At 50.8% G+C, this 13,994-nt stretch overlaps 1 protein-coding gene across 1 annotated transcript; it reads right to left on the reverse strand.

The window, feature by feature from the left end:
• Window positions 1–348: 348 nt before the first annotated feature.
• Window positions 349–12,901, reverse strand: CLRN3 (clarin 3). Its single transcript, XM_039250752.1, has 3 exons — window positions 12,673–12,901; window positions 5,939–6,118; window positions 349–629 (listed from the first exon to the last, which is right to left on the reverse strand). Exons 1-3 carry the CDS (start codon window positions 12,899–12,901, stop codon window positions 349–351), a joined length of 690 nt encoding a protein of 229 aa, XP_039106683.1.
• Between the last annotated feature and the right edge of the window lie 1,093 nt (window positions 12,902–13,994).

Genomic DNA, 13,994 nt, shown 5'->3' on the forward strand with positions numbered 1-13,994 from the left:
ATCATAGGTGTTAAAGTGCTTTGAGCTACTTAAAGTAAAGGTGCGTGCCACAAAAATTTATTTTCTTAGAGAATGAGACTGGGTTGGAAGTATCCATGGTCTTGGAATCATTCTTCTGCTTTGACCACTGCATAGAGTGGAGACATTTCCCTTCCCTAGAGGGAAGAACCCTGGTCAAGTGTACATCATTTACAGAGTGTCATGAGATACAAAACTATCGCAAAGTGACAGCCAACCAGGGCTGCCCTCAACCATGCCGACTGTCCAGAGAAGCTAACCAGTAACTGCTTGGGGGCTGGCATACGACAGAAGAGAGAGAAGTAATGACAAAACAGCATAATGCAGAATTCAGAATAAAATTCCGTCTCTTGGAGCATATTCCATCGGCTTTTTCTGCTCCTGTTTCCGCTGCTGTCTGGCCTTCTGGTAGAAAACAATGATCACCGTGGTGACAACACTTAGGAGAATGACAAGCAGCGTGAGCCAGAACGAGTAACCATAGCTGTGGGTCGTTCCTTTGTAGGTGGCCATGGGATACAGCGGGTACAGCGTCTGGGCCAGCTCTTCGGAGAGACGATCGGATTGTGTGTTCACCACGAACAGTATCATGGCCAGGAAAACGAAGACCGCTGGAAAGAAGATTCAGTTTCGTAAACAATATGGTGATGCATTTTTTCATGTCACTTTCTTTCTTTTTTTCTAAAATTCAAATTCATGTTAGTTAACATATAGTGTAATAATGGCATCAGGAGTAGAATTTAGTGATTCATCACCTAGATATAACATGTCACTTTCTTTCTTAATGGAACACGTGCTCTGTGGGCATTTACGGAATATCTAGGTTTATGGGGGAGGTTACGTTCTTCTAGGTCTTAGGGTATAAAAGAAAAGACAGAAGCTAGATTCTAGGCAGGAAGTGTTGGTGCGGGCAGCATCCAGCCAAGAGCAAACACGCAGCTCAAGCCCTTTCTGAAGGGTCTGCTCTGCTGCGGTCAAGTCGTGTAGCCCCTCCCGGGCCGGTGCACACAGAGCTGGGCTGAATGAATGTGAGAATGAGGAGACAGGAGAGTCAGCAGGACGCTTTCTAGAGAGGTCTGGAGAGATCACAAGGATTCAAAGAGGCTGGGAGGACAGAGCACTGCAAGCAGAAGGTGCAGTCTACACAAACGCACGGGGGCGGGGCGGTGAGCTCAGAGCACCCAGGACTGCGGGAGAGGACCCGGCTGGTGCGGACTCACTCTGTGGGTCCCCAGCACTGAATACAGAGGACGAGATCCCCCCAGGGAGCCTCACGCTGGCTCAGAGGCTGGACTTTCCTTCTGCACACAATGGGGTGTGGCATTTAACCGGGAAGCGTCTCCTCACTAAACTCATTTTATTTTATTTTTATTGTGTAAAGTTTATTTATTTATTTTGAAAGAGACAGAGAGAGTGCAAGTCAGGGAGGGGCAGAGAGAGAGAGAGAGGGAGACAGAGAATCCCAAGCAGGCTTTGCACTGTCAGCTTGGAGCCCGATGTGAGGCTCGAATTCACGAACCCGTGAGATCATGACCTGAGTCAGATGCTTAACCAATCTGAGCCACCCAGGCGCCCTATAAACTCATTTTCGAATGCTTCAGCTGTCTTATCTTCCTTTTTTAATTCTTCACAACGTCCTCCCCTGGAGAATGGGCCTAAGTATTGACTCAGAACAGCCCCCATGGCCGCGAGGGGGAACCGAGTCCTGGAGTTAGAGAGAACTGTGTTCCAGGGCTCCGGCCTCACGGCCCTGGGTGATTTGTGCGCTTCTCTGGACCTCTTTCCTCACCTTCCAAAGGGGATCAGCTAGAGGCAAAGAACAGATTCATGGTTGGTTGGAACGGGGCCAGGCTGGGAGTGGGGAGGGGTGACGGCCAAGGGCACAGGGTTCTCTCTGAGCAGATGTGATGTCCCAAGGCTGAAGCAAGTGACGTTTGCAATCTCTGTGAACATTTGCCCAGCAGTACACAGATACTGTGGGGTCAGCGTGTCCTGACAGCGGCCCACACCCAGGGACGGTCCCCGAGCCTCTGAAGGCCCTAACTCAAGGGCATTTGTGGGAGGAGAGCATTCTGACTCTCCCCGGTGGCAGATTTTCATCCTCAGTGTGAAGGCTTTACTTCTCAGGAATTTGTACGTACAAGAGCCCTCTCCTCTGATGCTCTGTGCATCTCACACTCCAGTGGTCCTTTGTTAAGCTCTTGTGAAACTTCTTACAGAAGCTTAGTCACAAGGGGGCAGAGCGAATACAAGGTTAACACACCTCTTCCTTCGGTGGAATGTGCTGGGCTCTGGTTTGGGCTGGGAGAGGCCACCGCAGACAGGTGCTGACCTGAGCCCGTGATGAAGCAGACGCCTCTCTCTGTCTCCGCTCTAGCTTTCGGGGAAGGGGACTTTCCAGAGGGATCCAGGGAGCCCCAAGGTAGAAGCGGGAGCTCCCGAAGGCTCGGGACACTGTCTCCCATCCTAGCCTGTCACCCTCGGGCCATGGGTGCCACATCACTTGCTGCGTTCTGGGCTCCTCGGCTGAGGATCAAATGCGTTGAGGCAGACAATCTGGAGAGTTCTCTCAGGCTCCAACATTCTCCCAGCCTATGGATATACCCCCTGTGGCCATGGTGGGGCCACGCCAGGGCCGTGTGGTGCTAAGGGCAGGCTGGGGTCAGAGCCCACAGGCTGGGGGGTGTCGCTGCTGTTTTCTCCCCAAAGCAGAATCCACTCCTTTCCTTTCTGAACCAAGGTAGGAAGCCCACTTGCTCTTCCCTGCAGCCAAGGGAAAGGAGTTCCTTCAGATCCAGCCTAAATAGGGACGTGTGGCATTTCTGTCCCCTCAGAGCTCCTGATGCTGGCCTGACCAGGGAGGCCCTGTCTCCTGCCAAGATGGCCCCAGGCAAGGATACATCAATGACATCTTTGTGCCTAAAACCCTTCCGCAGGTAGAGCCTGCCGAAAAGGAGTTTGCACTGTGTTCCGCACACGCCGCGCCTAGCTGAAGAAAATCAGGGGTCCCCAGAGGCAAACTCAGGGCAAAAGTCTGGCTTCTCAGAGTGCTGGGATCAAGGCCATGGTGGGGGGGGGGGGTGCTCAGAGGAGGCCAGACACGAAGCCCAATGCCACAAAGCCCTCCCCGTGGCCCCCGCCAGAATGCAGGCCTTCTCCGGACAGACGGATGTCTCAGATGGTTTCCTGACCCCCATCGCCCCCGCTCCCCCCGCCCCCGTCAGGCTCTTCTGTGTGTTAGAACTTGTCCCAATGTCCCAAGCCGGGGAAGGCCTGCCACACGAGCTCCCTCCTTGTCAGATAATTCTTTGCTGGTCCCAGCAGGCGGGGATGGAGGGGAGGCTGCCGGCCCCGGGGTTCTCAGGTTTTCCTCCACAAACATGGCACAAGCAGAGCCCGCTTGTCCTTGGCCATGGAGACAACGAGCCTGAGCTCCAGCTTTGCAGAAAGCAGGGTTCGGGGTTCATGAGGCAACGGGCTCTGAGGCCTGCAGGCTGCAGAGCGGCCCCGTCATCCCGTCCCCGTGGCCCAGCAGCCAGCCTTCTTCCCCAGCGCCCGGTTGCCCTGTCAGAGACGCCCCCAGCCCCCAGCTCCGCGGGGTCGGGCGTCCCAGCCGTCGGGCGGGTCAGCCTGTGAGCTCAACCCTGCTGGCGGCCGTGGAGGTTGCTTCAGGGCTGGGCAAGGACAATTCCCGGGAGAGTCAGATTTGAGGGAAAAAGGAGTCCTTTCCTTTGGGGTTCTCGGCCACCATCCGGCCTTTAAGGGGACCGGTCCAGGGCTTCACACCAGAGAGAAACCTGGGAAAATCCAGAGAGAGCCCCGGAAGGCATCCGTTCTGACGGCATGGGCCGAGACCCTGAGTCCAGCTGTACCTGAAGCTACCGCTTTCTTTAGTTTCTTAATTACATAAGCAAAAAATTAAAATGATTCATTTTTTTTTTTACCCTGATAAAGAGTGCCAATGAGCATTTCCTCTGGTTTGGCTGAGGTGCGCTGTACTGGTGGAAAGAGCTTGGGGAAAGGAAGCCTGGTGAGGACATCTGAGTTTGTAAGCGAGTCTCTTAGCCTGACTCTGGGGGAGAGCTGATGCAGGAACACTATTCCGCAGTGCTCTGTGCCCGGCCCACAGTGGAGCCCGTTAAATTGGGGGACTGGCTTGCTTTTACCACCAGCTAATGCAACCACAGGAAGAAAGGAAAGGACAAGTCAAGTGTGAATGTGGCTAAAGCAGCCAGACCCCAAATCCTCAGAGCCGAGGGGTAAGTATGCAGTGTGGTCATACGTGCGTTCCTAGTGCCCGCCCGCCGCTGGCCTGGCTTACCAATTGTGCATTACACCCTTAAAAGCATCCTATTTTTCATGAGCCGCAAGCTGCATGGATGTCCCCTGATCCCGCCGTCTGGGGCTGGCTCACGCGTTTCCTCACCCGTCAGCCTGAAGAAGGTGTGAGCGTCCTTACCACCTGCATCTGCCTGGGCTCCAGCCAGGGCTCCCCTCCCCTGAGAGCCCTGTTCTTCTCCAGCTCCCCACTGCTGGGAGCTGCAGCTCAGACACCCGGGGACCTCTTCCCGCCACCTGAATCAGGCATGTGCAAGATCAGCCTCTCACAGAAGGACAGGAGGAAGCTGCCAGAGTCCTCCTTGAGGCTTCCTGATACCAGACCACCTTTCCTGGGCGTGAAAGTTTCTGGCCTGGGTTAAAACGCACTGCCTGGGACTTACACAAAGCCACGTGCAGAGGCCTCGCAAGAAGAGGGCAGACTTCTTCAGATCCTTTCTCGAGATCAGGTTTTCATGGTGGAGAGAGGGGGAGGGCAGGAGAAACCTGGCCACCTGCTGAGGGTGAGGAGGCCCCCCCCACCGCCCGCCGCCACTGGCCACGTCTTTGGGATTCACAGCAGCTGCTGAGCCTGGTGAAGACCCAGGGAGAGCCACGGACATTGACTCAGGCTGGGCCCACTTCCCTTCTGCACTGCACCCCCCACCCCAGGCTGGACCAGAAAACAAGTAAAATAAGTGAGTCACACCACAGAGAATCAGCCGGGGCTCACACGTCGCCCCCAAGAAGGGTGTTGGCCCCAGATTCTCTAAATGACCTTCTTTGCGGTTCTCTGTGGCACAGCCATGAAGATGTGTCATGTCTGGGTTCTAGTCCATGCAGACTGTTACTTGGAGGGGAGGAGGAGAGTAAATAAGTGTGTGCATGTGTGTACGTGTGCACATGTGTACATCTTTGTGCATGTGCATCTGTGTATGCATGTGTGCACTGTATGTTTGTGTGTGTCGGTGCATGTACGCACACCTGTGCATGTGTGTGCACACGTGTGCATGCATGTATGTGTGCACGTGTTTGTGTGCATGCATGCAGAAGTATGCATGTGTGTATGTGTGTGCACCCGTGTATGCATGTTCATGTATGCACACCTGTGTATGTATGTGCACACCTGTGTGTGTGTGCATGCATGCAGACACCTCTGTGTGTGTACATCTGTGTGTGTGTGCACACCTGTGTATGTATGTGCATGTGTGTGTGTGCACCTCTATGTGCTATATGGAACCTCACTTGGAGTTAAATACACAGCAGGAGTTTTGTTGTCGCAGGTGAATGTTTTGTTGATTTCAGAGCATCCTGTTTAACTCCTTACATTCTGTACTCGGAAGCAGAGACTGGCATCTGTTATATATGTTAACACGTAACACCCTGCCCTCATCTGGATCCCTGCCTCTCATCAGTGCACTTAAAACCATTTTATTTCCAAGGATGCTTAATAGCGCCATAGATTGGCAAAAAGAAACCCCCCGCCCGCAGCACACAACTTGGCACGTACTAGGTGTCCTTAGTTTCTATGGCTGGGCTGTGACCGCATGTGCTCACGCGGCCGAGACGCCACAGGGCACCGGGTGCCCCCGGCCACACTCACCAGCAAGGCCGCTCCAGGTGTACACGCCCACGGGCCCCAGGAACGTCTGGTAGGGGTTGCTGATGCTGTTGTAGAAGGTGAAGCCAGAACTCAGCAGCGAAGCACACAGGCTGAGCGCCAAGAGCAGGATAACCAGCAGGTGCAGAGTTCTTTGGGAAGAACTGTTCAGCTTCTCTAGAACTAAAGCAGAGTTTGGTCAGCACGGAGCACAGAATGCAAACACCAGCCCTATAGACAGATGGCTACTCCCTGCCACCCCGGCGGCTCTCTGCACTCAGTCCGCTTGGGCACCAGGATTAGAACTGCAGAGGGCATCTGGGTGCGCGGGAGCGGGAAGGGGCGGGCCCTCGGACACTCAGGCCCCCTTGAATGTGTGTAACCACAGGACCATCCCAACTTCAATTTACCCAAGAGAGGAGGGTGTCCTCCTGGATAAAGCTGCTCCAGGGCTGGACAACCTCCTTCAGTGCATTCTGGCCTCAGACGCTCACCAGCAGGCATAATTGTCACCGACAGCATCCCCTTCGCTTGGAGCACTACTATGCTTCCACTTGGGGACACTTACAGGGGGCCACTCTGAAAAGCTATGACAGAGAGGATCCGGTAAACACTGAGATTTTGGAGCTCAGCCCATTACAGGAGGGGAGGGGCCGATGGTGACCAAGCGGCTGGCCCCGGAGACAGGCGGGTGACCGGCTGTGCGTAAGGGAGGGGTCTCTGCACTTCCCACCTTCCCTTCCCCAGCTCCAGAGAGCACCCAGGGCCCACACGACTCGAATGCATACCGAGGGTGGACCTTGGGTGAACCATCAAAATTCTGTCCGAGCTGAATTCCTCTGAGTTCTAACAGCATTTTATAAAACATGTGTATCTCGTAGGTGCAAAGGGGCTCCAGACATGAACACACACTTGTGCCAGATGAAACACAGATGCCCTGGGCTGTTCGCCATCAGTTCCTGCTTTTACCAGCCTGCTGTTTGTAACCGCAACCAGCCACTCTCCCCATCCGCCTGCTTCCTCTGCTCTCTGCTTTGTTCATGACACCAGATGACCAGACGCCAGAGGCGGGCTGTCCCCACGCTTACCTGTCACCCCAGCCATGCATTTACAAAACGTCTCCAAAGGCGGCCGGTATGTTTTAGGGCCTTGAGTGACTGCCATCACATTAACTAAAGTGTTTACCAAGATGTTCCGTGAAAGACACGGTGAAGTACAGAAAAAGTCATCAGGGGAGAAGATGTCCCAGTTCCTAGTAACATGCTAACAGAGTCATTGGGAGCTGCTGGATGTGAGAACCGTGATGAGGGGGCTGGTAAGAGAAAGTAAAAGCCTTCTTCTTTCCATTCCTGTTTCTCAGGCCCCTGGGAGAGCCCGGGAGCCACTCACAGCCTCACCGCAGAGCAGCTTTAAAGAACAGAAACCAGAAAGGCCAGGAAAGATCGCTTGTCCCTGGGCTGGGGGGCTCCTTATGTCTGTCTCTGGTCCACAGTCCTTCAAAGAACAGAAGCCCCAGGGCCCTGTGCCCACCAGGGAGGAGAGGCCAGGCCGTCCTTACGTGCACCCTGGCAGCAGGGACCCCCTCTCTGCAAGGTGCTCCTTCCCATCGCTCTGTCGCCTCCATTATTTAAAGTCTCTTCATTGTGTTGTGCTTCTCCAGGACTTCCGCCCAGAGTCTTTCCCCTTCCTCCGGAGCAACACGGAACCTGCTTGCTCCGCTCTGCCCGGCAGCCTTTCCACGTGTTTGAGAAGAGATAGAAACCCCAATGGGATGAACAGCCCACATCTCTGGAATGTTCTCTGTAAGGCGTGATTCCAAAGCTCCTTCCTGCCTGCTCCCAGCTCTGTGCATGCTTTACTCTGACTCCAAGCTTCGAAACACGCTGGCCAGAAGGGCACAGCTGTCCCGGTCAGAGCCGGGGCGACCTGGACCGGCTCTCTGCTCTCTCCGGTTCTGAACGTCTATCTACATTGTTAATTCAGATTTCTTGTCGTCGTTAATCAGCAGTTACTCTGTCACTGGACAGTGGACAGAGAGAGGCTGCAGATACCAAACTGGTGAAAAGAAGAGCGGAGACATGAATGCCGGCCCCGTGGCATCCCGGGGAGCCCCGAGGGAGAACACAGAGGGCAGAAGAGGGGACTTCCCAGCCCTGCAACATGGACACGATGGCGTCACCGCCCTTGGCTAGAGGACATTTTGCTCCTTGGTGAGAGGCGGGCCTGAGGGCAAAGTTCACCTCGCACACGTCCGTCACCTCGTACCCAATGGTCCCCGGGCTTCTGCTAATGACCCATGGGCAGGGCCAAGTGCTCAGCACAGCTCTGTGTGTGACGCATCCCAGCTTAGAAATCTAATGACATAGGTTAAACTAAACTTCTAGTCCTGCCTGTTGCCACCTATTGCCTGGGTGGGGGTGGCCAGGGTCTGAAGGGCCACCCGCCCTTGGGGCACCACCTGCCCTCCAGGGGGGCCCCTGGGGAGGCCTGTTCTGCAGGCCCTGAGCTCAGACAAAGACTCTTGCCTGTTGGGCTCGCCGTGGAGATGCCGCGACCGGGATTTTCGTTGCTCTCGTGTGGCACACCCGGGTTTCACACCTGGCGGATGATGAGCCCAGAGCCGGAGTAGGGGGAAAATCAGGAGGTAGGGCACACCTGCTCAGGGTGCAGACTCTGGGGAGCTCCCAGCTGTCTCCATGAGGAAGAATTGCTCCTCCCTGGGCACCAAGGAGGAAGCTGAAGGTCTAACCAGAAGTGTGCTGGGGACCGAATGAACTCTGTGTTTAGCCAATAAGAACTCTTGTGGATACTTAACTAGAAAAGAAGACATTTCAGTGTGGGGAAAATGTCATCTCTGAGGTGCCCTAGAGAATAGCTCTGCTCTATACACATATTAAAAGCTGTAAATGGACGTGTATTTGCAACCAGTGAGCATCCCACTTTTTCAGAGTAAACTAGAAAGTGACAGGTTAGGCTTTGTTTTTGACTGTTGGTAAGATCTAACAGACACGATTTTTCAAAAGGGAGTCAATTTGGAGCCTACTGACTCAGACTTCTCTTTGTGTTGATGTAGCAATTTATCTTAATTTTAACTGCCGTATTTTAAAATTCTATTTCAGCATCTGAATATCCTGCCACACAGGTATGACAGCTGTATTTCCCAGCTCCCCCCTGGCCCAGAACGCAGACAATGAAAGCTGGAAATTCGGGGAAAGTTAGCAAGAATGAAATAGAATAAACCCCCATCGCATCTGACAGCTGCTCCCTGCCTACAAAATTAGCAAATACATTCCGTTCTTTTCTCTTCCTTTTTAGGGCCAAGCATTGGAATCAGGAAAACCACCTCACAATTGGAACTAATCAACCGGATTCTGGCCACCTCAGGAAAGAGGCCACGGCTCCCACAGCTGGGAGGCAGAAATGTGCTGGGGGCTGTGGGCAGTGTGCAGAAATGGGTCACTTGGACATCGGGGCTTTCTGTGCCTGGAGCTTTAACCCTTCGGGACCCACCAGCCATCTGGTCCCTCTCGCTCTGGTTTTCCTGAAGTCCTCAGAACTCAGGGGAGAGCCAGTGGCTTTGTGGGTGGTGGGAACTGCTTCCACCCGCTCCTCAAGCACCTGGTCGTCAGGGAGCCTGGCCTGGTGGACGCCTCGGCCTGTGGACCACTGTGTACCCCTGGCAAGCTGGGCCATTGAAATCTTCCACGGAGTCCAAGTGGGCATGCCCAGCCTCTGGGAAATGTATCTGGGCTCTCTCGGGGAGAAGGAGGGAGAAGGTCTTTTCCACCATGATGCTCCTTCACCCAACGTGGTCTTGTCTCTGGGGACAAGTGATAAGTTACTCCTCCTTGGAAAAGTATAGGTGTATATGGGTTGGGACTGGAAAAGTATGAGTATTAAGGAAGAAATAAGCCTCTTTTATTCATCTCCCTGCAATTCATTGATTTTTGCAACAGATTTACTTTTCTGTTTATTGTTCATTTGGTACCAAATAGTACCATTTTGGGTTCCCTGAGAACAAACTGGGTGGGTGGAGAAAAGAGATTGGCGGGTCAATTTTTGGTGGAGGAGGGAGCCAATTGCAGATTGGGCGAAACTCTCCCCTGCTCTTACAGCAACCTGCACCCTCTGACTTAACTTGCGGGGGCCTTTCTCTAGGTGGAAGCCGGGTGAGCTCACCAAGGCCAGGAGCCATGAACAATGCCTCTCGTATCCCAGCCTCTCCCTCATGGAGCAGCTGCTCAGGGAAGTGTTTTGGACTGAAACTCAATATCCAGAAATTCTGGAGTAGCAAGAGCAAAGTGCTTACTGGTAGACTCAGGGCTGTAACTTTTCATCTGGCTATTGAACAAACCAAGATACCACCAGATGAAGCTAGTAGATACGGTCAGGCTGGAAGTTTGCTTTCCAAGCTGACGTATCGGTGGCTGGATTCTTCCGGTGTGTCGAAATCAGCCATTGTCCCTTCATGCTGTGCTGTCATTTCAGTCTACAGCCCCAATCGACGCTGTATGACCTATCCCATGTGGAACTATAGCAGAGCCTGGCAATATTAACCACTCTTTGGAGATCTTTAGTGTGACCTCATCCTGGCCAAGAGGCTGACGTGGTTAGCATCTTAAACAGAATTGTTAGCCCATCACTGCTGGGGAAGGAAGTGGCATTTGTACAGATCTTATTATATTGCCAGTGATTGGTTGCTGACTTGAGATGAGCCCCAGATGGTCATGAGAAACCAGCAGGGCAGCAGCCTTACCTCAGTCTCCAATTCTGCTCCCCAGGGAAAACATCCATGGGTCTGCGGCAGCTGAACACTGAAATATACGTCCTGGTTACATGACTTTTCCCTACTTAGAGAACTGTTTACAAGTGTTCCAAGTTCAAGGATTGTAAAAACCATCAGCCCCCGTAGGCTCTGGGGAGCCCTTAGCAGCTGTCAGCCAGAGCAGTTGAACTGTGTACCTTCACTGACCATGACGTGGTTTATCTTCTGCAGCACCTAGAGCCTGGCAGTGACTTCACAACATTGGAACGTGGCTCTGTGGTATCAAAGAGTGAGAGCAGAGAGCCAAACAAAGCAAATGCAAATAGTCAGTCCTGAGCCTTCAGGATTGTCCTAGCCTGCGCCTCGTCCTGCCTTCTCCACACCACGGTGCCCACTTCCCCCACACAGGGCTTCAGAGCATGGCTGGGGCCCACCCTTGCCTCCTCCGAGCTTCCCTGATACAGGTAACCAGTGCTCTCGCTGAAGCCAACTGATTGGAGCCAACTGATTTCCAAACAGACACAGCATGAAAATCAAAAGCTTCACAGGCTGCTAGCTCATATTAAAAAAAAAAAATTTAAAATATGTCTAGAGATTCAGAAGTTAGTACACATTTTGGTTTTGAAAATGCTCTTCACATCCTGAATGTGTGACTGAATCTTGGAAAGTCTCAGCTCCTAGATGCTGCAAAGGGAATATTCCTCGTTTCCCTGAGAAGCTGAGGTCAGGGCTGGAGGATGGGTGTAACATCACTGGCACACTGGAGGAGACGTTGCTTTTGCTAACATCTAAAACACAAATTTTATAACCTGGAAATACAACTACGACGCTCACATTCAGACTAAAGGCTTGAGTTTAAGGCTCAAACTCAACCTAAATATTACATTTGTACAAGACAGAAAATCGTGCACATTTACAAGTCAAGAGGTAATGACTGTATCATGGATGATAATGTCTGTCTGCCTGCACGCAACACCGTTTAGCTCAAAGTCCGTTCAAGGGGCTAAATAAGTTACAAACGCTGCTCTTACTTTTTGAAAACATAGTGGTATATGTTCAATCTTCAAAAGTCAAATAAATAGCTAAATTCAACTTATCATTCTCCATGAATTTTTCTGTTCCACCCGTTAAGGGAGGAGAGCATTATTATGTAAGAAATCAGGGGGGAAATGAGGCATGCCTGTAAAACATGCAATAAATAGAATTAACAGAAATTTAATCCCACGTCCAACAAAAATGAGATGTTTTGGAGATAAAATTCAAATTCAGTTCGATTAAAGAAACGAACTGGAGATCTAAGAAGAACTTGATCACATTTTACACTTTAGTTTCTCCTTTCAAAGATGCTGCCAATGAGGTTCTGGACAGAGGCTGCTACTCCAGCAGAAGATCCACAGTCCTTACAATGGAGCATACTTCTCCTACTATTCTCTTCTGTGGGATACCATATTCCTGCTACATATATTTACTTACTTACTTACTTGTCAGTAGACTTGGTGATACCACTTAAACTTAGACTCTGCCAGAATTACTTGTTTTTAAAATTTTTTAATGTTTTATTTACTTCTGAGAGAAAGAGAGAGAGAGAAAGACAGAGAGAGAGAGAATGAGCAGGGGAGGGTCAGAGAGAGAGGGAGACACAGAATCCGAAGCAGGCTCCAGGCTCTGAACTAGCTGTCAGCACAGAGCCCGACACAGGGCTCGAACCCACGAACCGTGAGATCATGACCTGAGCTGAAGTCGGACGCTTATTTGGACCGTGGTGCTAATAGACACAACCAGAATTGAGGAAGCTAAAATAATAATGCGGTGAATTTTCAAAATTAAAAATATATTTTCATACCAACATGCCATCTCAACACTTACAAGGAGATCATTTTTGAGCAGTTATTTAGCCCAAATGGAGGATGACATGAGTCTTACCCAGCTAGCACAGTCTCACCGCACCCATTCAGATTAATTTATCATTTACCTTCAAAGCTTTTTTGTGATTCCTCAAGTCCATGACTGAATTCTTGGCGACTTTGTCCACGAAAAAGCCCGTAGGTGATAACAAGACTACCGTTTGAGGAAGAGTCACTGATGGCGATTCTACTGCTGACCCATTCTGGGGTTGCGAGCATGGAGCAGACCACGATGAATGACCCGAAGCTTGTAAAGAAGCTCGATAAGAACATCAGTGTTTTTTCCGTTGTTGGCATCTTCTCAGGAAAGTAGGGGTCCTAAGGTTAAAAAAAAAACAACAAACAGAGATGTTTTTATAATACTTTTGGACCCACTTGGAGTCCAGTATTTAGAAATGGAGTCGAATGCTTCTTGTAAAATATGAAAGCTTGTTCTTCATAGGAAGGAATATACCAACGACCATTGGACTATGAACATGGCCATAAAGATTTACAGCACCTGAACTTTGGTCTGGAGTAAGGGGTTGCCATGGTTACAGCCAGCCACTGGAAACAAGGGGTAGGCACAGTCTTCATCAGGACTTCCTGGATCACACAATTAATTTATAACTCTTTGCCACGTGCCCTCGAAGCAAGTTCACCCTACCATGTCGGGACAGGACTAGAATCCCTAAAAAAATGTGGACCTATCCTCCAAAAATGTTGCTGATCCTAGCAGCCAACAACATAGACTTGCTTTATTGGTTAAGGACTTGACCCTAACAACAGTTCAAAAAAAAAAACAAAAAAAACCCTAAGAAAATTAAGTGTTTGCTAAAGGTGCTATGGACCGAAAAGAGAAAAGTTTACAAGCTCCTTATTTTTGACATTATTAGAGAGGTGCACGTTTGAAATTCCCTCTTCCAAACTGGATTATATTTACACGTTATTTAAATTATTACTTGAGAGGGTACATCTTTATTTGTCGTTAGTGCTCTGACGGAAGTGCTTCTGAACATTCTGGCATTAGGCTCTATGCCACCTATCCAACCTCCCTTTGTTAAACAATTAATGGTTTACAAATGCTCCTTTCTGTCTCTCAGAGAAGCTCCCCCATTTGGCAAGCAGGTCACTTCTTGAGATAATAAATAGACGTCCACAACATGTTTGTGTTCCTCATTTTCTTTGTATTCTCTGATTACAAAGTAATACTGTGTAAGCGCATTCGTGTCCTGTACTATTCTTGAATAGCACCGAACTTATTTGTGGTGGAATGAGCCAGTTGTCTGCCTTTCCCAATAGAGACACTGGGCTGTGGGCTTCAGGACTCGGGACGTATTTGCATTGCTCAACACTAGACCCCAGGGTCTGTCAAAGAGCAGACTCAACCAATATTTGTTAAATGAATTAT

Source organism: Hyaena hyaena, unplaced genomic scaffold, assembly GCF_003009895.1.
Source record: "Hyaena hyaena isolate Hyena2069 unplaced genomic scaffold, ASM300989v1 scaffold_380, whole genome shotgun sequence".
NCBI lineage: Eukaryota > Metazoa > Chordata > Mammalia > Carnivora > Hyaenidae > Hyaena > Hyaena hyaena.